Source organism: Leucopleurus acutus (genome assembly GCF_964270905.1).
Source record: "Leucopleurus acutus genome assembly, chromosome: 8".
NCBI classification, from domain to species: domain Eukaryota; kingdom Metazoa; phylum Chordata; class Mammalia; order Artiodactyla; family Delphinidae; genus Leucopleurus; species Leucopleurus acutus.
The window spans coordinates 1,484,503-1,509,249 of record NC_139151.1 but is presented as its reverse complement, the minus strand read 5'-3'; the positions used below and the strand labels follow the sequence as shown (position 1 = coordinate 1,509,249).

General features: G+C 41.6%; 1 protein-coding gene across 1 annotated transcript in view; it reads right to left on the bottom strand.

Annotated features, from left to right (window-relative positions):
• NCAPD3 (non-SMC condensin II complex subunit D3) overlaps nt 1-24,747 on the bottom strand; it is a gene marked incomplete at both ends in the record, with an annotated part of 56,992 nt that overhangs the window by 29,190 nt on the left and 3,055 nt on the right. Inside the window, 14 exons of the mRNA XM_082844452.1 lie at nt 1,344-1,564; nt 2,593-2,727; nt 3,256-3,329; nt 9,318-9,407; nt 9,665-9,721; nt 10,127-10,379; nt 10,514-10,639; nt 11,369-11,441; nt 12,672-12,805; nt 14,866-14,953; nt 15,151-15,209; nt 15,316-15,483; nt 16,104-16,288; nt 22,519-22,681. Coding sequence (XP_082700578.1) covers nt 1,344-1,564; nt 2,593-2,727; nt 3,256-3,329; nt 9,318-9,407; nt 9,665-9,721; nt 10,127-10,379; nt 10,514-10,639; nt 11,369-11,441; nt 12,672-12,805; nt 14,866-14,953; nt 15,151-15,209; nt 15,316-15,483; nt 16,104-16,288; nt 22,519-22,681 — 1,826 coding nt within the window. The remainder of the gene's footprint in view (nt 1-1,343; nt 1,565-2,592; nt 2,728-3,255; nt 3,330-9,317; nt 9,408-9,664; nt 9,722-10,126; nt 10,380-10,513; nt 10,640-11,368; nt 11,442-12,671; nt 12,806-14,865; nt 14,954-15,150; nt 15,210-15,315; nt 15,484-16,103; nt 16,289-22,518; nt 22,682-24,747) is intronic.

Genomic DNA, 24,747 nt, shown 5'->3' with positions numbered 1-24,747 from the left:
CTATAGCTGCACACAATAACTTGAATGAATCTTGTACTCCTTTGAGTAAAAGGAGTCGGACACACAAAGAATACATACCACATAATTCCACTTACATGAAGATGAAGAGTAGAGAAAACTCACACATGGTGTTAAAATCACAGTGGTCGTTCCCTTTGAGGAGGGAAGGAGAGGGATTGGAAGGAAGAGTTTTCTCAGGCCGAGCAATGTTCTATTTCTGGACCTGGTTGGTGGTTACATGGCTATATTTTTTTGATATTTATTGATCTTACAGTTTGTACGTTTTTCTATACGTTATATTTTAATATAAAAGTTAAAAAAAAGAAATGAAATAAACCTCCCAACAGTTTCTCATGAGCTAGTATACACTGGGTGTGCACAGTAAGATATCCCTAAGAAAAGCAAAAAAGTAGTTGATTCTACTGCTGGCTAAATTCCTCTCCCTTCCAGGAATTTCAGCAAGGCATATAGTTGGCAGTGATAAAATATTTAATGAGTGAATGCATTTTCAGTCAGATTTTTAACAACAAAAGGGACCTTAAGAGATCGTGTAGTGTAACCGACTCTTTTTACAAATGAGAAAACTAAGGCCCAGAGAGATGGGGTGATTTGCCAGGGCCACAGACGGTATGCTAAATCTATTATTATCTATCAGTATCTATTTTTTTTTTAGTTTTATTTTATATTGGAGCATGGTTAACAATTATTAGTACCTATTATGACACTAAATCTATTATTCTTTTCATTGGATGATAATTCCTCCATAAGTACATGTAAACAAGCAGGGAGGTGTTTCTTGTATGATAAATTTAGAAAAAAAGGAAAGAAAAAGACAGTCAAGGGAGCACAAACACAAACTAGCTGCAAGATTACTGCAGTAGAGATTAAAATTGATCAGTGCAGGTGCTAACTCTTCACCGCATTGCTCACTGAACAGTGAACACCCAGCATATGTTATCAAATGGAAAAAATGCTGCAGTGTGATTAAGTCAACCGACCCAATAAAATGTCAGAAAAAGTCTAACTTGTCATACCCAGGAAGTCATCTATCATAATAACGAGTATTGTGGAAAGTTAATGTTAACATAGCAAATCCATTAATGTTTTCTACTACATATTAAGACATCAATTCGAAGCTGGAAAACACTCAGAGAAAAGCAAAGGAAGGCTTCACAAAAACTGTCACCACAAAAATGCTAAGAGATTTGAACTAGGTCAAGGGAAAAAGATCAAGATTGAGTTTTCGCATATTAAGCAATTTGGAGAGCTGATTTTCCGAGATCGACACAGGAATTTATAACGAAAGCCCTCCCATAAGGACAACCAGTTGCACACAAACGTACCCCAGTTCCTGGCTCTCTGTGCTCAGCAGTGTCAGCAGCGTCCAGGCGAGCACCTGGCTGTTGTCCCCGTAGTGGAACTGACCATGATGCCTGATGTTCTGCAGCAAGAGCTGGTCCAGACACTCCAGGGCCTTGTCCTGCACGGTGTTCTCACTGTCCATCACGGCCGGGACAACCCCCCCCAGCCAGGCCTTCTGTACCTGGACACACTGAGGCTGTGCCTGAGGAGTTGAAAGTCAGGAAGTCATAAAGACGCCTACGCTATCACAGGTCTGAACACAAATCGGGGAAGCTGTGATCGATGTTTTAGGATATGTTACAAGTAGCTGCTCACATAATTACAAATAAAACATACAGTGGAAAAAAAAATCAACATTCCAAATATACGTGAAAAACAAATTCAAGCTCCAGTAACTGTATATCAGTAAATACTGAAATTTTAAATTTATTTATTTATTTTTGGCTGCATTGGGTCTTCGTTGCTGCACACGGGCTTCTCATTGCTGTGGCTTCTCTTGTTGCGCAGCATGGGCTCCAGAGCACAGGCCCAGTAGTTGTGACACACGGGCCTAGCTGCTCCGTTGCATGTGGGATCTTCCTGGACCAGGGATTGAACCCGTGTACCCTGCACTGGCAGGCAGATTCTTAACCACTGCGCCACCAGGGAAATCCCATACTGGAATTTTAGATTTACACAGTGATTATCTCATTATTGGTAGTGAAGCAGCACTTTTTCGTAATTCAAGATCAAGAGCAAAGATTAAATTTTTATCCGAAGGAGTAATTAGAATAGATGCTAACAGAGAAAGTCAAAACATGCATTGCTTAATGCCTTCTATCATGAAATAAAGAAAAAAACTCACTTTTAAAATTCTTCAAAAATTAATTATTTGGCAAAAGTAAATTATATATAGGATTAGTGGATCTGCTCTTTTGGCAATATCACCTATATAGGTTTTAATGGACAAAAATTAATCTAGGCCTCTTACCTAACCAAATTTTAAAATTCACATTTCTATATGAGATTTAACCTGAAGTCAACAGAAAGCTAACCATTAGCATTCTCTAGCATTAGTCATGTTATATTTAATATGAAATGCAATCTACCAGAGGTAATGGACAGATTCCCTTCTCTTACACTGTAGAATCCTACAGTGGACTTAGGAGAGTTTCTAACAGGTACTTCATCAAGCTCAATTATTTGTAATGTAAAATACCACCCATCAGACACACGATGGCTGCATCTCACCATAAGAAGCTCCGTGAGAGACTGCAAGGCCTGCTTGCGTACAGACACAGCAAGGTCCCGACACCGGTCCTGCAGGATTGACAGCTCTTCTTTCATACCCGAGACGTCACAGTGCTTCAAAATGCTCACTAAGACCTAGAAGGTCATGTGTAACATGAAGGGGTGACTTAGGCATAATGTCAATACAAAAAGCAAAACTGCAGACAAAACACTGCCTTTTAAGTTTGTGATTCTTTCATTTTTGAGATCACAGATCCATCCCTCCTCCCACCTTTTAGAATCTGATGAAATTTAACACCTTTCTGGAGAAAACCCGACATACATTTTATATAAACAAGTACTCTGAAACAATTTCAGGGGTTTCATGAACCCTATCAAAATCCATCCATGGTCCCCAGGTTAAGAATCCTTATTCTAAAAAATGAAATTAAGGATATAAAATTGTGATTCCTAAAAAGCCAGCAACCCAGTAGGAACACGTAAGAACAGATGATCCTTCAGTTCATCTATGTAATTTACATTTAACAGGAACAAGGTGAACTAACATTAAGGGAAAAGTGAGTAATGAATATGGCCGAAGGGTTTTTAAAATAGTCTCTTGTATCTTCAAGTTGGTAGTGCTTAAAAAGAGTACACGAAAAGAATGTCCAGAAAATCTCACACCTGGAGCGCAGACTTCCTGACGTTGGTCTTCTCATCTCCGACCCTGCTCCTCAGCATCATCATGAGACCCCTTCCTGTTGAGGAAACAGCACAGTCATTACAGCCTGAGCACACCACACAATCCTGAGAACATGCTGTAATCCCAGACTGACTCATTAGCTGGTTTTAAATCATAAGAAATCAGAGCATGAAATGACATAGAAAAAGAAGAAAATTCAAATAATTAGCTACTCACAATAATGAAAAAGGTAGAGTAGTAAAATTTTATAAGGGCATAAATTCTGGAAAATTTAATTTTAAATCCAGGCTGCTAAGTCTAAAATTCTGAATGAATTATTTAGATCTCTATTCTGTTTACTACAAATGGTAAGATCTAAACCATCAGGTTTTTTAAAGACTAAGTAAAACAATACATAACAGTAGCTTTAAAACCTTTCCATTAATGGTCCCTTTACACTATTATAAATTACTGAAGACTCCTAAGAGCTTTTTTAATGTGGATTATATCTTTTAATATGAATTAGAAATTTAAACTGAGAACTGTAAAAAGATTTAATAATTCATTTTAAAATAACAAGGCATTGTTATAAATGGTATATTTTTTAACTAAAAAATAACTATAGTCCAAAACAAAAAAAATTTAGTGAAAAGAATACCACTGATTTACATTTCTGCAAACTCTTTAATGTCTGGCTTAATAAAAGACAACTGGATACCCATCTCTGCTTCTATCTGCTTCTGCCTGTCTGGGACCTCTGCAATACTCCAAATTACACTTGTGAGAAAATCAGAGTGTAGAAGGTAAATAACATCTAAATATTATTACGAAAACTGTATTAACTTCAAGGACCCACTGAAGGAGGCTTAGGGACCCCAAACCACACTTAAAAACTGCTGAGGTACAAGAAAGAACATTAAAAAATGAAACAGAAAGCAATAAAGAAAATCAATGAAATCAAAGTAGGTTCCTTGAAAAATATCAACAAAATTAACAACATTTTCCTAGACTAAGAAAATAAGAAAGAAGTGTCAAATTGCTAAAATTAGGAATGAACGAGGGAACATTACTACTGACTTTACAGAAATAAAAAGGTTACGAACACTACGAACAATTTTATGCTAACAAATTAAGTAACCTAGATGAAATTTCTACAAAGATAAGAATTAGGGAAACTGACCTAAGAAGAAACAAAGACACACTACCCCCCATACACAAAGGGCCAGGACCAGACGGCTTTACTGGAAAAGCCTGCCAAATGTTAACAAAATCGCCAATTAACAAAAATTAATATCAACGCTTCATAAACTCTTTCAAAAAACATAATCTCTTCTGTTTCACTTTCCACCTCCCTCTGTGAAGCCAGTATTATCCTGAGAGCAAAACCAGACAAAACAGCTCAAGAGTACAACAGACCCAAATCCCTTCTGAATATAGACATAAAATCCTCAGCAAAATATTAGCAAATTAAACCTAGCAAGATACAAAAAGGATTATACGCCATGCTTGGGATTTATCCCAGGACATGGGAAAATCACTCACTGTGATATACCACCATAGAACAAAGGACAAAGGCCACGTGATCATCTCCATAGACACAGAAAAAGTATTTGCAAAATCCTACACCTATCCATGATAAAAACACTCAACAAACTCAGAACAGAAGGAAACTCCTGCACACCGATAAAGGCCATCCTGAAAAAACTCACAGCTAACCACTCAATGGTGAAAGACGAAAAGTTTTCCCTCTAAGAACAGAAGAAAGACAAGGACCTCTGCTTTACCCACTTCTTTTCAACACCACTAGAGGTCCTAGCCAGGGAAAATAGGAAAGAAAAAGAAATAAAGGCATTCAGGCTGGATAAAACAAATAACTCTACTCGCAGATGGCATGATCTGATATGTAGAAAATCCTAAGGAATCTCTCTCTCTCTCACACACACACACACACACACACACACACAACCTTTTAAGGCTAGTAACAAATTTAACAGTGTCACAGGACACAAGATCAATCATCAAAAATCAGTTGTAAAACCTAGCAATAAACAATTCAAAACTGAAATTAGGCAAGCAATTTCATTTACAATAGCATCAAAGAGAATAAAATACTTAGGAATATGTTTAAAGAGCAAGAGTTATACACTGAAAACTATAAAACATCATTGAAACAAATTAAAGGAGACCTAAATATAGAAAGGCACCCCTTGTTCATGGATTGGAAAACTCAGTATTTTTAAGATGGCAATACATCCCACATGGATTAAGAGGTCAATCCCTATCAAAACGCAAGCTGGCTTTTTTGCAGACGTTGACAGTTGAACCTAAAATTCATATGGAAATACAAGAGACACAGAATAGCCAAACCAAACCTGAAAAGCAAGAACAAGGATGCAGAGCCCACGCTTTCTGATTTCAAAATTACTGTAAAGCAACAGTAATCAACACAGAGTGGTACCGGCATACAGATGGACAATGAAATATCAATGGAATAGAATTGAGAGTACAGAAATAAGCGCATATGCCTATGGTCAACTAATTTTTGACAAGAGTGCCAAGAGCATTCAAAGGTGAAAAAATAGTCCTTTAAACAAAGGGTGCTCCATCAATTTGATATTCACATGTGAAAGCTGGACCCCTACCTCACACCATATGCAAAAATTAACTCAAAACTGAACCAAGACAAAAATGTAAAAGCTAAAACTATAAAACTCTTAGAACACCATCAAGAAAGTGAAAAGATAACCCACAAAATGAGAAAAAGATATGTGCACATTATAGCTGATGAGGAACTTGGATGCAGAATAGATCAAGAACTTTCACCTCAAAAAGATAAGTGGGGGGCTTCCCTGGTGGCACAGTGGTTGAGACTCCGCCTGCCAATGCAGAGGACACGGGTTCGTGCCCCAGTCCAGGAGGATCCTACATGCCGCGAAGCGGCTGGGCCCGTGAGCGATGGCCGCTGAGCCTGTGCTCCGCAACGGGAGAGGCCACAACAGTGAGAGGCCCGCGTGTCGCAAAAAAAAAAAGATAAGTGGACATTTGGGTTGTTTCCACCTTTTTGGTTATTATGAACAATGCTCTTATGAACATTCTTGTACCAGTTTTGGGTATGAATATATTTTCATTCCTTGAGGGTGCACACTCAGGAATCATATCAGATCACGCCATCTGTGAACTGCTGAGTCATGTGGTAACTCTATGTCTAACGTTCTGAGGAACTGCCAGACTGAATGAACACACAAAATGTGGTCTATCCATACAACGGACTATATGCAGCTGTAAAAAGGAACAGAGTACTAATACATGCTACAACACAGATGAACCCTGAAAACGAGTGGTGGATGAAAGAAGCTATCCACAGAAGGTCACATGTTGCGGGATTCCATTTATGTGGAATGTCCAAAATAGGTGAATCCACAGAGATAGAGGCAGGGGGGAGGGGAGAATGGAGAGTGACTGCTCACAGGTATGCGGTTTCTTTTTCAGCTAATGAAAAGTTTCTGGAAGTTGATTACACAATTTTATGAATATACTAAAAACCACTGAATTCAATACACTTTAAATGGTGAATTTTATGATATGTGAATTCTCTCTCAAAACAAAACCAAAAAACACCAACAAAGGTACTTATTAGCACAGTGACTGGCATGTAGTAACTATACAAATTTTTTAAAGTATAGTTAATACCAATAATATGTCACTTTAGGGACTTCCCTGGTGGCGCAGTAGTTAAGAATCCACCTGCGAATGCAGCGGACACGGGTACAATCCCTGGTCCAGGAAGATCTCACATGCCGCAGAGCAACTAAGCCCATGCACCACAACTACTGAGGCTGCGCTCTAGAGCCCACACACCACAACTATCGAGCCCACACGCCACAACTACTGAAGCCCGCACACTCTAGGGCCTGTGTGCCTAGAGCCTGTACTCTGCAACAAGAGAAGCCATTGAAACAAGAAGCCCGCGCACCGCAACGAAGAGTAGCCCCCGCTTGACACAACTAGAGAAAGCCAGCGTGCAGCAACGAAGACCCAACACAGCCCCACCCCCACCCCCCAAAAAAGTCACTTTAGTTTATCAAAAGTAAGATAGGGGACTTCCCTGGTGGCGCAGTGGTTAAGAATACACCTGCCAATGCAGGGGACACAGGCTCGAGCCCTGGTCTGGGAAGAGCCCACATGCTGTGGAACAACAAAGCCTGTGTGCCACAACTACTGAGCCTGCGCTCTAGAGCCCGCGAGCCACAACTACTGAAGCCCATGCACCTAGAGCCGATGCTTTGCAACAGGAGAAGCCACCGCAAAGAGAAGCCCGCGCACCGCAACGAAGAGTAGCCCCCACTCACTGCCACCTAGAGAAAGCCCGCATGCAGCAACGAAGACCCAATGCAGCCAAAAATAAATAAATAAAATAAATACATTTATTAAAAAAACAACAAACAGTAAGATGGGAACATGGTTGCTATACATCTGGCAAATTTTTATACTTTGGAAGCATCGTTAAATCAGTACAACTCAATAGTGTTCGCAAGTGTCTGTGCACGAGTGAATCTGTAACTTGCTCAGACTGGAATTAAACCAGACATTTTTCCAGATTAAATTTCTTTACATATTTTAGGGAATCTGTTTATACATAGAGTTATTGCTCTGAATTTGAGTAAAACATGCTAATATCTAGTCATTTAAACGTAATCTTCAATGATACGTAATCTGCAATGATAAGTAATGATCCTCATGGCACTTCACATGTGCTTCAGCATCCATCTCACAATATTACGATTTTACGTACACACATACCTGCCTCTCCCACTGCTCCTTAAGAGATGGAACTATGTTTTGTCACAGTCTGTACCTGCAATGCCTTGCACAGATTGGGAGGGACCACAAACATGTTTATCGAATAAACTAATAAATCTCATTATATCACTTATCCTCTGCAAATGTTCCCTCTTTTTTCTTTTGAAGTCACTTCTCTAAACATAATTTCTATAAACCTGACAACAGCCCTTTGTGAAAGACAGGGAAGGTGTTAGGATCAGAAGAGACAAGCAGGCAGGGAGTTCTGCTGACTCCCATGTCTTGGGTCATGCAGCTCTTTAGTAGCAGTGTTGGGATAAGAATTCAGATTGCCTCTCATTTCTAATGTAGTTTTCCCCCTACTGCATTACGCTATGTCGTAGTATAAGTGAAGGAAAAGCCCAGAAAAGTAAAGTGACTTTCTCAAGACCATACAGTTAGACAGAAACAGAATCTGAGAGTAGCTCCAGGTCTACCTACTACCTAGCCCAGGTGTGTTTCTTCCCTCCCGAATCACACTGACACTTTACCATCCCAGATTATTCTGGCTTCCATAAGTCACTGAAAGAGAACAGGCATCATTTGTGTTCAGAATCCCGTGCTGGGATCCACGGGAGAGAGCACCCTATAACCACTCCACACGATGTGTATGACCCATTAAAGAACAGTTCATACTGCTGGTGAAGAGAAATTATCTAAATTCTGAACTTTTTCAATGGAAGCTTGGGCTCACAGTTCCTACCACGTATTAAAAATGGATTCTGGGATGGCTTAATCAGAGTCAAGATGCCAGGTGGAAAAAGTAATAAGGAATAAAAAATAGACACAAGGGTGAGTACCATAGTACCGTTTATCTTTTCCCCTCTTCCGTGATGACTCTTCTCCAAACACAAATTTAATTTCTACTGCACCTTTCCTAGTAACTGGTCCTTTCTGGCCAGCAAGCCCAAGTGTTCAGAACAATGGACTTCACTAAGGAAATAAAATATTTGCTAACATTCTCTTAAGTGTGACAGAAATACTGGGTTTCGGTACACGACAAGGGAAATGTAGCTTATTCTTTATCTTAAAATGAAATATGGTATAGTGCAAAGACATCGATTAAAGATATAAAATAAAAATTATTCTACTTTTAAGGGAAAAAAAGTTCCAATTCTTGAGGGTGAATTAGTCAGAAAAACAGTCCAAGGTTTTGAGGCTCTACTTACAGTTGTCTGAAATCCAATAGTTATTACTCATCTGATAGGGATAAAATCTGACATACCCCTATATCCAGCTGTTTCACCACTGTTGTCGATATTGATCACCTCTGAGCCTCCAGAAGGGTTAAATGTCTGCCTCTGATAGGAAAAAGCTTAAAAATAAATTTTCAAAAAGCCCAGTCAGTACAGTAAAAACTTGTTATACCTTTAAGTAATATAAGCATGGCATATTCCACGTTTAAGTTACTACACATCATTACTGAAATGACTTTCAATTTGATGAAGAAAAAAAGTGCAGTATTAAAACAGGTAATATGGAGATAGAAAAAAACATTCAAATATTCAGCAAGTCCTTTAATTAAAAGGACAATTATTCAATATCTGACAATATATTGACCCATTTCATTACCTGATGAATTTTTCAGTGAAGTGTCATGGTGGCTCTCTATTCCTGAAACTGCAGGAGCTAAAAGTAAGCAAGTAGATAAGAGAGAAAAGTCTTAGTATCAAAAACCATACATAAATATTTACAGAGGAATCAAAACCCAGATAATTAGGCCTGAAGACAAGACAGAGTCTAAATGCTGACAGTTCAGTGTTCTCCTTGGCTGTGCATTAAACTGGTCATCAGACCCAATACAGCCAATACCAACGACGCAAAGGAATAGTGACAGCGGCCAACCACCTCAGCCTGAGGTCGAGAATACGTTAACTGCTTAGTAAGGCTCGTCTAAGAAGTCATTCGACAGTAAAACCTACTGAAAGGGTCTCTGAGGGTCCCAGTCTATCACAGCACATCTATTATTTCTGCCACCACAGCTTCTGGACCAGCAGGAGCCAGACCCGGCCTCATGGTGCTCGGCACACTCACTGTTCACCAGAAGTTCCAGGACGCTCTCTGACGCAGCTGTAGCAGAGAACTCCAGGCAGTGCGCAAAACTGGACAGTGCCTTGCTGCGCACAGTCGGAGCCTTGTCTACACAGCGGGCAAACATGATTTCCTGCACCAAGAACTTATGCTTCAGGAACTTCTGATGCTCTGGGGGCAGCGTGCCGTCCACCTCTCGTTCAGGCAGTTCCAGCAGAGCCAAGACAACATCAAGAGTGAACACCCGGTACGGAATCTGGTAAAGCAAAATCGCACGCATCTCCGTCAGAGATAAAGAAAACTAATCTTCAGAAACAGATCTTCAGATCTAGCCGTCACTAGAAGGTTGCAGAGCCAGGAGCCACAATTTCACGCAGATGTAGCTCCTACCTTGGCATTTCGTGAATATCCATAAAGCCAGGCCACGAAAGAAGCATATTCCGCACAAGGAAGCTTGCTGAGCAGCTGGACCAGGGACTGAGCTGCACTGGTCCGGTACTCGGATTTATCGACCACCTGAAACACAGACCCTGAGAAGCTGCCCAGCCAGTACCCAAAGCAGGACGACGGAGACGCATGTAGTAGTGCGATCGGACAATCGCTGAGTGAGCCTGGCTCGGCGACAGTGCCGAGCGTTTACATGTTACAGAAATGACTAACCAGTTCTAGGTCTCAGACCCCTTGGGAAACTAGCCTATAAGAAACCTGTACGCCCACTCCTCAGCGCCTAATTTCAAAGAGTTTACGGACCCCTAGGGTCCATAGAGTTCAGGTAAAGAATCATCTGTCCAAACTGTTATAAAAATTTATGAGACAATAGTAGAAATGTAAACACTGACTGGATACTGGACAATACTAAGGAATTACTGTGAATTTTTTAGGTGTGTTAATATTTTGTGGTTATGTTTTTAACGAGTTCTTATCCTTTAGAGAGACATGAAATATTTATGTCTGAAAGGATATGATGAAATCTGCTTCAAAAGAAAAATCCAACATGCGTATGTGCTGGCGGAGTTACAGCTTATACAAAATCACTGAAGACAGTGTTCGTCACACTATTCTATTTCTATTTGAAATTTTCCAAAATAAAAAGTTGTTTTCCCCCGAAAACCACACTAGAGGGGAACACCTAGTGAATATACTAAATAAAACAACGTTTAGTAATGATGTAGACTCATTTCCAAGAACACACATGCATGTTTACCTTCATGTGTATTTATACACCCTCATTAAAGCAAACAGTACCTTGACACAGATGTGCTGGAGTAAGACACGAAGGACTGGAAACATACTTTCTTTTAGTTCATCCACAAGTGAGCTATAAAAGGAAAGAAACACAGCCACGGTTTGTAATACACCTATAATGACAATAAAGTAGCAATTTTCCTTGAATCTGTTCTCAAAAATAGAGAAATTTCTACCTTTTCAAAATCCTAACTATTAAAAACAATCTACCCCTATACTGCAAGCATTGTGAGTGCATGGATTGTAAAGACAAAGTGTCACAACAGAACACCAGTCACCACGCCCCAGGTGCTCTCCGAGCTGCTGTGAGCAGTCAGCCAGTCAGGGAGGGGCAGGGGTGCAGTCCTCACAGGGCCCTTGGACTGCCGACGACGTTTCATATTAAGGCTGAAATATATCCTTTTGAGGTAGAGGATAGACTGAGACACAGTACCACCTAGTGGTAGCTCAGTGAAATGCATTTCTAACAGTACCTCTCCAAACTGTAACCCCAAAAGAAACTATTATAATGCCCAGATTGGACCCATTTTCAGTGTTAAGTTTCCTTGCACCATTATAGGAATATTACTGCAATTTGTGACATCATGAACTCATGGAAGAACTAAAATGAGTGTTTCTACTTAAAACATCTTAGTTATTTAATGTTTAAAAGTCCTTAACGAGACACTCGCTCAAGGATCAGACAGCAGCCTGCACCTGGACTGAAGCATCCACACCCCACGTCTGCAACCACAGCACGCACCGCGGCTGCTTCCAGGTATGTACACACTCTCACATACACATCTTCCCCTTCTTCCCACCACCTCCATGCTGCTGCCGAGTAGCCAGTTAACAGAAGAAAAGAAAAGCCGAGGACACGGCAAACATGTCTTCCCCAGTAAAGCCCAGACACAGGACTTCACAAGTGAAACTAAGTGACTCTTGAGGGGAGAATTAGTCTATCAATTATTGCTAAAGAAGTTAAAAAAAAAAAAAGTGGCAAGGAACAAAAAGATGGAGACTAAGAGGAGAGAGAAAAAGAAAAGGCGGAGGCAGACTTGGAGCGGCTAACACTAAGGCCGCTATCAGAACTCAGAGCTGACTTCACAGGCTGGCCCACAAACTGCAGACCCCTCATCCCCGCAACAACACCCCAGACCACACAAACCAGATGAGCTACCAAGTGCTTTATTTTGAACCCTGAACCACAAACAGCCCAGACATTTCTTAGTTTCTAGAGGTGTCAGAAATCCTGGTTAGTACAGGGCCCAGAAGACTGAGGGAGCGGGACAGAGGGTAAAGATCCGAGCTGTGTGTGTTTCACCTGACAAACTGGACTGCCTGGTTTTTACCACTGATGGCCGGAGAAGTGATGGCAAGGGGGGCGTGATGGGAGCCTTTGCCCACTTCTAACATTAATATTACATAGAGCATTCGATGGAAAACACATCTGATAACCTGGAAGAGAAAAGAAAATTCAGTTTAAGGCATGACAGAGAATTCCAGGGCCTTGGAGACCGTGATGCAGACCACAGTGAACCACTTCAAGGACCTGAAGTTAAATGAGGCTGACACAGGTTTTGCTTCAACACTAAGGATGCACTTCCTGGACGATGACCAGGTATCAATACGTGCACAACGCAGCAGTGTGAAAGTGCTGCGTACAGATAATGATAGGAACTCCCGCTGGCTTCTCTGCTCGGCCTCTCGCACTCCAGCCCAGAAGTTAGGGACTATAGAGAATTAGCTGTAACTTACGAAGGGCAAAGGATGCTACTGATTAGCCCTTACAGAAAAGAGGAAAGTGATGATTCTTTACACCTGTATTACACCTGAAGCTTACAGAGCACCTTCCAATATACCATCACACATCACTTACTCAGCTACTTAATTCATTCATCCAGTAGATAAAACAATTTACTGGAAACCAAATGTGTGACAGGTATTGCATTAAGCACGTCCACGTGTTACTAGATCTGACCACACTTTCTCTGAAACCTCTCAACTCCACGAGGTCAGCAAGGCTTTTCCATTTTGTTAATACTTTTACTATAATCTCTACTTTATACATAATAAAAGACTCCCAAGGTAAGTTGTCCGAAGTCAAGTAATTAAAGGTCAGGCCACAGCCAATGTCACCCAGCATCAGGGCAGCACTTTCACAATGAAGAACACCATGTCCTTAGAGACACTGTTGCCTGAAAGGATAATTTCCCAACCTCCTTATCTCCTAAAATGTTAAAAAGGGCTCAGGAATTATGTTTTACTGTGAATGCTATCACATCCATATTTCAAACAGAGAAGTGACAATGACATAATAACGAAATATGGGGCGTTTTCTAAACAGCAGGCATTGTACAGAGGCGTTCTTCCCTGTAATCCTCCTCAGAAATCCACGAGGAAGGGAAGCCTTTCACCCTCTTTGTCCAGATGAGGAAACCGAGGCCTCACAGGAGGACATAGAGGCAGTGAGGGGTGAGGCCCAAGTCTGGACAAAATGCAGAGCCCTGAGTGCCCAGGGCCTTCTCATTCACACATCGTTGCCCCTGGAAACTTGGTGTATCGCAGCCACCAAAAGCACAGGACCTTGGTCCGTCACGTTTTTTGCAAACTCCTGTTTCATTAACAACATCCAGGTTTAGTAACACCCTACTGCTTAAAAAGCCGTTAACTCCAGTGTCCAGAGCTGCAGGGCTTCGAAGGTCACTGGGGGCAAATCCATATATGAATGCTAACCAGAAGCGTGTTTGCACAATCATCCACTAAAACACAAACACTAACAGAAATACAGGGGCACACGGGAACTGCTGAGGGAAACTGGGAAGTCTGTGACTGTCTAACTCTTCTTCTCAGAAGAGTTTGGTAAATACTTCTGTAAAAGTAATGCTCAGGGGGCTTCCCTGGTGGTGCAGTCGTTAAGAATCCAGCTGCCAATGCAGGGAACACGGGTTCGAGCCCTGGTCCAGGAAGATCCCACATGCCACGGAGCAACTAAGCCCGTGAGCCACAACTACTGAGACTGCACTTTAGAGCTCGCGAGCCACAACTACCGAAGCCCGCGCGCCTGGAGCCCGTGCTCCACAACAAGAGAAGCCACACCATGAGAAGCCCGTGCACCACAACGAACAGTAGCCCCCGCTCACCGCAACTAGAGAAAGCCCGCGTGCAGCAACAGACCCAACACAACCAAAAATAATAAATAAAACAAATAAATTTATTTTAAAAAAAAAAAGTAATGCTCAGTAGCTTATCTTTTCCTCTACCCAGGTCACACTGGAACCATTCTTTATGCCTTAACCCAACAAGAACTTCCTGTGGCCACCAGGTACTTGGATATAAGCCTGGAATGAACAGTGGGCACCACGTAGTGATGGGGATGATTTTCATTATACAAACGTCCTCAAGTCATGACAATGACCTAGTGAGTTCACACGGCATCACATCAAAAGCTTCCAGCATCCCACGACCCGCATGCTTTCACTTCAACCAGTAACTCAGTGGGGTCCTGTCTCCCTTACCTTATCTCCTTCTCTGTGAATTGGGGAGCACAGCAAATACAATCCATGATAGGCCAGTTCTGGTATGTATTTTGCTTGGTTAAGGTTTCTAAAAAAAAAAAAAAAGCAAAAGATTAGTTAATGGATGTGATTTCACTTGGAATAGCTCCTAACCCTATAAGCTATATCTAAATGAATAAATTCTACCTGTGTGCCAATTAGGGTAAAATGGCATTAAGGCTTCTGATGGAGCAAAACTCATTGTACCATAATTAAATGTTAGCACTGGAAGATTTAATGGCTCACCTGGCTTGTGTAACATGAAATTCGTGAACTGGTTCAAAATTAGTCAATGCAACGAAGACCTGGAAAACAGAGACCAAGAAAAGGCCTGGTTTTTCCCACTCTTTAAGTATTAGCCCGTGTCCTCGCTCTTTGCACTTGCCCAAGGTTCCTGGAATTCTCACTTACCTCTACACAATTCTGTATACATTGTGGCTTTTCTTTCAGGGAAAACTTGAGCAGAAGCCTTAAAAAATTCTTCAAGACGTGAAAGATGGCATTTCGAATTTGACAAAGGTCTCGGGAAGAAAAAAAAATATTCTCTTCATCCTCTTGTTCTTCAATCACTTCATCCATCTAGATTATGAAGAAATGTACAGCTGACTGTGTAGTACTGCCTAACAGTTTGTCCCGACTGGTTTCAATGTACCCAGTCAAGGGTAGTGAAACTCCAGGTGGGCGCTGGGTCGCTGACCAGGTGCCTCGACTGCTTGGGGTCTCCACAGCCGCAGCTGGTAGCCACTGGACCAGATGGAAGCTACCACAGTTTCTAGTTCTATACTTACACGTCAGTGAGATTTCTTGGGTTTCGTAGAAGTTCTGGTGTCAATGAACCTCTACCACCCTACCTAGTCACATAAAAATTAGGAATTAATGTTATTCTATTATGTTCTATGGACGAAGAGTCCTCAGGATACTTCAACCACCATCTCTAATGACAATAAAATAATGTGGCAAACACACCTGTTGGCCTGTGGTGAGCACATCTGGGAACAAGGCGGGAGAGAGATGATGGGGAGGTTGGGAAGATGGTAAGGGGAACATACGCTCAGCGGTACATGAGGCGACTGCAAGTCCTACGGGAGGGACGGCGGACGGCACGCTAGGGCTTTGGTATAATCGTGACCCCTGAAACCCTACTTTAATATAAATTCTTAAGTAAATCAGATATGCTTCACGATTCCACTCCCTCTTACCTCCATCTCCTCTTTCCTGGGGGGCCTTCCTCTCTTCCTACTCTCCCGTGGGTTGGCCTGAGCATTCTTTGGTTGTTCTTTCTTTCTTTTCGGATTCAAGCTGGATTCCTGAGGCCAGCTCTTCTTTAGAATCTGAATACATTTGTCAAACATCACTGGGTGGAAAACTTGGTTGGCTATACTGCCTATTCAAAAAGAATAAAGAGGAAGCAGGGTAGGTTTAATTGTCTTGAAATACGTCTGTAACAACAACCAAAAATTAAAAAGCAAAACCAGACTTTTCCTTAACTTTGAATAACAGTGAACCTTTAGCAAAAAAGTTCCATTCAACTTCAGCCCTAGGCAGTGAGCAACAGGCCTCATCATAAATAAACAATGAGATTTCCGTAGCTGGCTCTAACGGAGTAAGTGGTTTTACACTTTTCCTCCTGCCATAAACAACTATACAACTGGACAGAAATTTACAAAGTGACCATCTAAGACCCAGAGCAAGAGGTAGCCTAGCCACACAATCCCCGAGAAAAGGGAAACCAGTGAGATAAACCCTAAAATTGACCCAATTCTGTGTCTGGAGGCAATGTCTGGACAACAGCAGAAAAATGATGAACCCAAGCACACTCTGATGGACTTACTAAGTCAGGAATACAAGGATCAGTGTCAGGAAGGCAGGGTGGCTGGAATGTATGGAGCAGAGCACTGGAAACGAGGAAGCCACATGAAGACAGTGCTGAGAAGTCTTCACAGGGCTGACCTTAGCTAGGATGCATGGGGCGAAATCCATGATGGTGGGCAAAGAAAACCTCCAAGCAGGTGGGAGATGGACAGTTTTCGGAATGCACACAGGGGAGAGATACGTCGGAGCCCCAGCCAGCCACAGTGACCTGGAACATTCACGACACACTCGGAGAGAAACACACCTTAACAGCAGGGCTAAACTAGCTCCAGAGTAAAGGCTACTTTACATCTGCCCCAACAAAGCTTTCAAACAAGCCTCAAAAGGACCAAGTTAATGCACCAATAGCTGCCTATCAAAACATACTTAAACACTACTTAAAGGAAAACAACAAAACCAAGACACTCAAAAACTTCACATTCAAAATGTCCAGCATCCAATAAAAAGGTACTGGGCGGGGCTTCCCTGGTGGCGCAGTGGTCGAGCGTCCGCCTGCCGATGCAGGGGACACGGGTTCGTGCCCTGGTCTGGGAAGATCCCACATGCCACGGAGCGGCTGGGCCCATGAGCCATGGCCGCTGAGCCTGCGCATCCGGAGCCTGTGCTCCGCAACGGGAGAGGCCACAGCAGTGAGAGGCCCGCGTACCAAAAGAAAAAATAAAAAACGTACTGGGCATCCAGAGAGAGGAAAACGTGCCCTGTGGTGAGAAGAGAATCGTCACTAGAAACAGTCCAAGAAATGACAGAGCAAGCAGAGAAGAACCGTAGGGCAGATATTATAAATAAGCTCAAGAATTAAACAGTAGCAAACAAAGCAAGAAATGAAAATATTTTAAAGAATCAAATGGAACTTCTGGATCTGAAAAAGAAAATGTCACTGGGTGATCTCAACAGCTGATGAGATGCTACAGGAACAAAGGCATGTGAACTTTAAGAAACAGAAGCACAGAAACAAAAAGAAATTAATAAAGGCCCTGGGACCCATGGGAGAATATCAAGCAATCTAACATACGAGTAATTGGAATCCCATAAAAAAGAGAGGGAAGAAAATACCTGAAGGAATAGTAACTGGAAAATTTCCAAATATGTTAAAAACTACAAATTCACAGACCCAAGAAGCTCAATGAACCAAACTATGATGAATACAAAGGAAATCCCACCAAAGGGTAGATAATCTAATCAAATCAAACCTAATAATCTAATCAAATCAAAACAAACTAATAGAGAAAATCGTCAAGGTAACCACGCCAAAAAAAAAAAAAAGACAAAAACACACAGAACAGCAATGATAAGAGTCATGCAGACTTCTCATCAGAAGTGAAGTAAACCAGAAGACAATGAAATAACACCCAAAAAGCACTGAAAGAAAAAAATCTATCAACCTAGAATTCTATATTCAGCAAAAACATTCTGGAAGGTGAAAGATACTTTCATGGAATCAAAATCCAAGACGGTCGATGGCTAACAGATGCACAGCATGAGAAGAGTCAAAGAGAGTTCTTCAGGCCAAAAGAAAATTACGTGAGATGAAATCTTTTAAAAAGAAAAGACATTTATTTTTTCATTTTCTAAAAAAATTATTTAAAAGATAATTCAGAGAAAAATGTTATGAATAAATTGTGTGGTTTACAACACAGAAATTCAATGTATAACTACAACAGCACAAACAGGAGGGGAGAAAGGAAAGCACACTGTCTTAAGGCTTTACATTATCTATAAATAAGTAGATTATCGGAAGACAGACTATTAAAGTACTTATCGTACACCCAAAGCAAGTACTTAAAACATACATACACAAATAAGTATAGTTAATAGGCCAAAAGGGGAGATAACATGGAATACTAAAAAAATACCCAATCGAAAAAGGGCAGGAAGAGGGGAAAATGGAACAAAAAACAGATGGAACAAACAGAAAATAAATACCAAGAGGGCAGGAACCCAACCATATTGATAATCAATTATCTAAATTGTCTAAATGTCCCATAAAAAGGCAAAGATTGTTGAGAGGATGAAACCCAGTGATGGGCAGTCTACAACACTGTTTAATTACAAATGTGAAGACATGTCACATGTAAATCATGAGAAAGGGTGTGCCAACCTAGGACAAGTCACATGATAACGAGAAAGGCCATTTTAAGATCAAAGTAGATTTCAGCACGATGAACACAACCAGACAAAGAGCGACATAACACCAAAGGGGACACACGCAATCACAAATATGTTTGTAACCAGCAGACTTTCAAAATACCTGCCTTTAAAATTGGCAGACTTGAAAGGAGAAACAGGTAAGTTAAAACTATACTTGGAGATTTCAATGCTCTTCTCAGTAACTGAGAGAACAAATAAACAGACTATCAGAAAGGATACAGAAGACCTGAACAACCGCAGCAACCTATTCAACTTTGACAGAAAAGAGGTCCCCCAAAGGCAGAATGCACATTCCGTTCAAGGGCAAACACAAGATTTACCAAGTCAGACCTTGTGCCGAGCCATTTAAAACAAAAACAAAAAGTCAGCAATTTAAAAGTACTGTAGTCATATAAAGTATGTGCTCTGATCTCAACATAAATAAAATAGAAAGCAATTACAACATTTCAGGAAATTCCTCAAATATTTGGAAATTAAACACACTACTAAATACCTCAGAGGTGTAAAAAGAAATCACAAGAAAAATCAGAAAACTGCTTTGGCCTGAATGGTAATGAACAGATTATCAAAATCTGTGGGATGCAGATAGAGCAGTATATATAGAAGGAAATTTACAATATTACGTATATTAGAAACAAAGAAAAGTGAGAATAAAGATCTTAAGAAGTTAGAATAAGAACAAATTAAACCCTAAATAAGAAGGCAATAAGAGATAAGACCAAAATCACTGAAATAGAAAAGGAACAATAGAGTATAATCAATAACAGCAAAAATGGGTTCTTTGAAATGATCAAATCAATCAATAAATCTCTATCTAAACTGATGAAGGAAAAAAAGAAATGCAGATTACCAACATCACGACTAAAAGAGGACATATCACTACAGATTCTACAAACAAAACACTTCTTTCAACGAAAACTCCAGGCCCAGATGGCTTCTCTAGTGAATTCCACCAAAAATGTGAGTAAGAAAAACAACCAATTCTTCACAAACTTCCAAAATACAGAGTAGGCAAGAACACTACCCAACTCATTCCATGAGACTGGTATTGCCCTGAAACCCAAACCAGATGAAGGCATCAAAAATAAATAAATAAATAAATAAATCCCTTATCAATACAGATGCAAAAATATTCAATAAAATATTATCTAACTGAATCTGGCAACAGATTAAACACTATGACCAAGGTCATGCAAAACTGGCTTAACATATGAAAAAAATCAATGAATATATCACTAGAATGAAGAACAAAAACCACATGATCACCTTACAGATGCACAAAAGCAAATGACAAAATCTAATACCCATTCATAGTAAAACACTCAACAAACTAGGAATAATAACCTGATAAAGGCCATCCTCAAAACACCCCCGGGGGCATCATACTTAAGGGCAAAAGACTGAAAGCTTTCCTCCTGAGATCGGGAAGAAGATGCCCAACTCCCCACTCCTATTCAACAGTGGACTGGAGCTGTTAGCCAGGGCAACGAGGCAAGAAAAAGAAATAAAAAGCACGCAGACAGGAAAGGAATAAGGAAAATTATGTCTATTCACAGATGACATGATCTTATATATAAAAAATCCTATTGGAACCAGTAAATGAGTTCTGCCAAGTTTCAGGGTGCAAGATCAATTATCAAAAATCATAGCCAAGGGACTTCCCTGGTGGTCCAGTGAGTAAGATGCCATGCTCCCAATGCAGGGGGCCTGGGTTGGGTGGGGGAGGGATGGATTGGGAGTTTGGGGTTAGGAAATGCAAACTGTTATATACAGGATGGATAAACAATGAGGTCCTAGTGTACAGCACAGAGAACTATATTCAATATCCTGTGATAAACCATAATGGAAAAGAAAATAAAAAAGAACGGGTGTGTGTGTGTGTATGTATATACATAAGACTAAATATAACATAAAATTGGAAATCAACTATACTTCAATAAAAAAGATAAACTGTACTTCTATACACCACCAGTAAACAACTGGAAAATTAAATTAAGAAAACAAGTTCATCTACTATAGCGCAGAAAAGAATAAAATACTTAGGAATAAATTTAACCAAGGACGTGCAAGAGTTTTGTACCCTAAAAACTACAAAACAGGGGCTTCCCTGGTGGCGCAGTGGTTGAGAGTCCGCCTGCCAATGCAGGGGACGCGGGTTCGTGCCCCGGTCTGGGAAGATCCTACATGCCACAGAGCCGCTGGGCCCGTGAGCCATGGCTGCTGAGCCTGCATGTCCGGAGCCTGTGCCCCGCAGCGGGAGAGGCCACAACAATGAGAGGCACGCGTACCGCAAAACAAACGAACAAACAAAAAACTACAAAACATCATCAAAACCAATGAAAGCCCTAAATAAATGGAAAGACGTCCACGTTCACGGATTGGAAGACTGAACACTGCTAAGACAGCAACACTCCCCACACTGATCTAGAGTCAATGCAACCCGTCAAAACCCCAGCTTTTTGGAAAGAAGTTGACGCACAAATCCTAAAATTCATATGGAAATGCAAGGGATCTTGAAAAAGAACAAACCATGATCAAATATTAAGTATCAACAGCACCCCAACCATAATCCAGAAACATTTAAACACAGAAGGTAACTGGCAGAAGTACGACTTGCTGGAAAGCTGCAAGTGGCCCTACGAGTAACAGCCAGCCCTCAGCTCTGGGCTGAATCTCAACCTTAAACGGAAGGCGCTGCGCCCAGCAAGGAAAAGAAGAGTGAAACTGGGTTTCCAAGGCCACCACTTTGCTAAGAGCCCAGTTACACCTGAGATACCGCTTAGTAAGTGAGTTCTTTGGGAGCTTATTATTTCAAGTCATGATGGGAGCATTAACAGTAAAACAAATCAGTGTTCCAGGCTTTACATATCTCTTCACTAATTCCCAAGTCATATGGAATAGGCCTTTAACATCTACTATGAACGCGCTGACATGAGCAACGTCGAGCTGCAAGGCGGCTGACCCTGATTCTCTTCCACGTGAACTCAAGGTCCCAAGCTGCAGCTCCCTCTGCGCCCCACCCTCTCCTGCCCTGGGCTGGGGTGAGTGGGGAGGAGGGACTCCTTCATGGCTCCCACCCGAAGGAAGCAGGGGGAGCATCACAGAGACACCCCTCCCCCGTGCTTCCTTCCTCAGCCTTACTAACTGTGCTCTGGCCTATTGGATGAGAACAGTCCCAACTACTGTCCACACCCACGCGGGGGAGACAACAGTTCCCTCTCCCCCGCCCCCAGCACTTTTCTCAGCCTGGACAGGGTGTCAGAAGGCAGGGCAGTATCGGAATGGCATGCTGGGTGGGGTGGGTCAGAGTGGAGCTCTGAAACACACCCTCCAGCCTTACCCCTCTCAGACTGCTTGTATTAGGTTACAAACCCAGCATAACAACATCAGAAAACATTTACAGTTAAACATTTACAGTTAAAACATTTACAGTTAAACAGGAGAGCTTTCTGGAACACCTGTAACATGCCACGTGCTTCACAGATTCCCTCTCACCTAGCCTCCCAGTGAGGAAACAAAGTACAAGTACAAAACAATGTAGACAAATTAAAAACTAAAAGCCCTGTCCTATCACACCAAACACACATACTGTACCTGGTACTTCCAGCAGCAGAAAATAAAGCCCAGCGGCATGAAGGCCAAATTCCCGCTGCTGGGCACTGACGTTTTTCTTAAGGACCATCTGAACGAAGTGATGGAACAAGGCCATCAGCGCGTTGTGGGAAATGCTGTTCTCCATGAAGAAGGTCCAAATGCTCTGGGGGAGGGGCGAACCATAAGAGCCAATAATTAGAGAAATGAGAAAATCTCCTATTATCTGATTTTTCTGAGTACTTTTAGTGCCCTATAAAAAAGGGAACAGACCATTCTGGCTCCTAATTGTAAATGTTTGTCATTTCACAGGGACTAAAACAAAATTTAAAAGTGTATTATTCAAAATTACAAGGGGAATTCCCTGGCGGTCCAGGTGTGACAACTCCACGCTTTCACTGCTGAGTGCCTGGGTTCGATCCCTGGTTGGGGAACTAAGATCCCACAAGCTGCATGGTGTGACCAAAACAAAACAAAAAAATTACAAAGATAAATAACTATAAAAGAAACTTAATTAACCTTTCAAAATAACTTTGGGTAAGTTTGAAGCACATATATTTCTGAAATTACTATACCTAAAAGCTACACCAAGACTATGGGGGCACCCTATATCAGTAATTATGCAAACAAGTTACTCTCCATGTATGTCAAATGTACCCCAATTCATTTATCACTCAAATTACTAACTGAAGAAATCAGAGCAACTTATTTAAATTGAAATGTTCTATGGGCAATGGGAGCAGGAGAGGAAATACCGTGAAGTGTCTCCCTCAAGAGATTTCAGAAATAGCCTAGGTAAGACAGGAAATAAACCCTAGAGCATAAACCACAATCTTATTAATTTTATCACTGTTCTATGCTTTCTCCTATTAAACATGTGAACAGGAAATAGGTTATTTGTATAAACCAAACATAGCAGGAACTAAATATGGTTTATTCTGGGCTACTTTAAAAAAACATAAGCTCACAAAAGTTCAAGAAATCAGACCTCGTATATACTGCTTCCCTGAAAAGACAGGGAAAACTCTCCTCTTTCCTTCACCACAAAGCTTCTGGAAGAAATGAGTTACATCCTCATCCCTAAGGCCATCTCAGCTCCACTCCACTCACCTGTAACTGTGACCCTGGGGGACCCAATCACCTCTGCAGCATTTCATACCTGATAAAAGCTAAGTTCACAAAACTCTATTAACTCCATCTGAAAAAAAGGCCCTAGTTGTTAGCCCTCCTCCCCAATTTCCACAACCGTAACTCCAGACCATGCCGTAACACACATTTAAAAAAACAGATGAGCAAAACACAATTGAACAGTTGGCTGTTGAACAACACAGGGCAAGTCCAAAGTCCTTGTGGAATTCATAGCCGGCCCTCTACAGACACAGTTCCTCCACATCCATGGTTCTGCATCCACAGACTCAAACAACTGGAATCGTGGAGTCCTGTAGTTACTACTGAAAAACTCTGCAGGTAAGTGGGCCTGTGCAGTTCAAACCCGTGTTGTTCAAGGGTCAGCTGTACTGTCCCCAGGGACCTCCCTGCGTGTAGCAATTCCCACTTCAGTCCATCTTCGGTCAAGAACATCCGTCTGAAACAGATCTCTTCAAGTCCCTTAGTCTACTGCTCACTAGAACCTCTTCCTCCGAGAGCTGGATGTGAGAATGAGTGGGTTAATCTATGTATGATGCTTAGACCTGAACCTTGTATACCACAAACACCTCACCCTCGAACCCCACTGTGGTCCCCACTTACAGCTCAGTCCTGTGTGCCCCGCCCTGCCCCCATCCCCTCGGCACCCGTTGCACATCCGCACTGTGATGATCCCTCCGTAGGCTGCCCTAGGACTCGCATTACTGCAGTCAACATTCTATCCATTTGTGAAGACTTGCCTCCAGCTAGCTACTTTCTTTCTGGGATCCACCCAATCTCACCACGCTCCCTTTTCTATGCCCCTATGAGATGGCATCTAACCTGTCCTAGAGCAGTTTTTACAATGCAGACTCTGGTGGCCTGGTGCTTCTCCATGCCTGCGGATGTGGTCGCTGGACATGCCTAGCCAGTGCAACGCAAGTGGGCCCCCCAAGAGCCAGTGCTTAATTCTCCCCTCTCCCCCAGGTAGGGGGAGGCTCTTTACCTTAACCATCATGTTACCTGCTGAGGTACTTCATGCAGTACTCAGCATTACGCTTAATGAATGTTTAACAGGATGATTTAATTTTTGAACAGCTACATGAA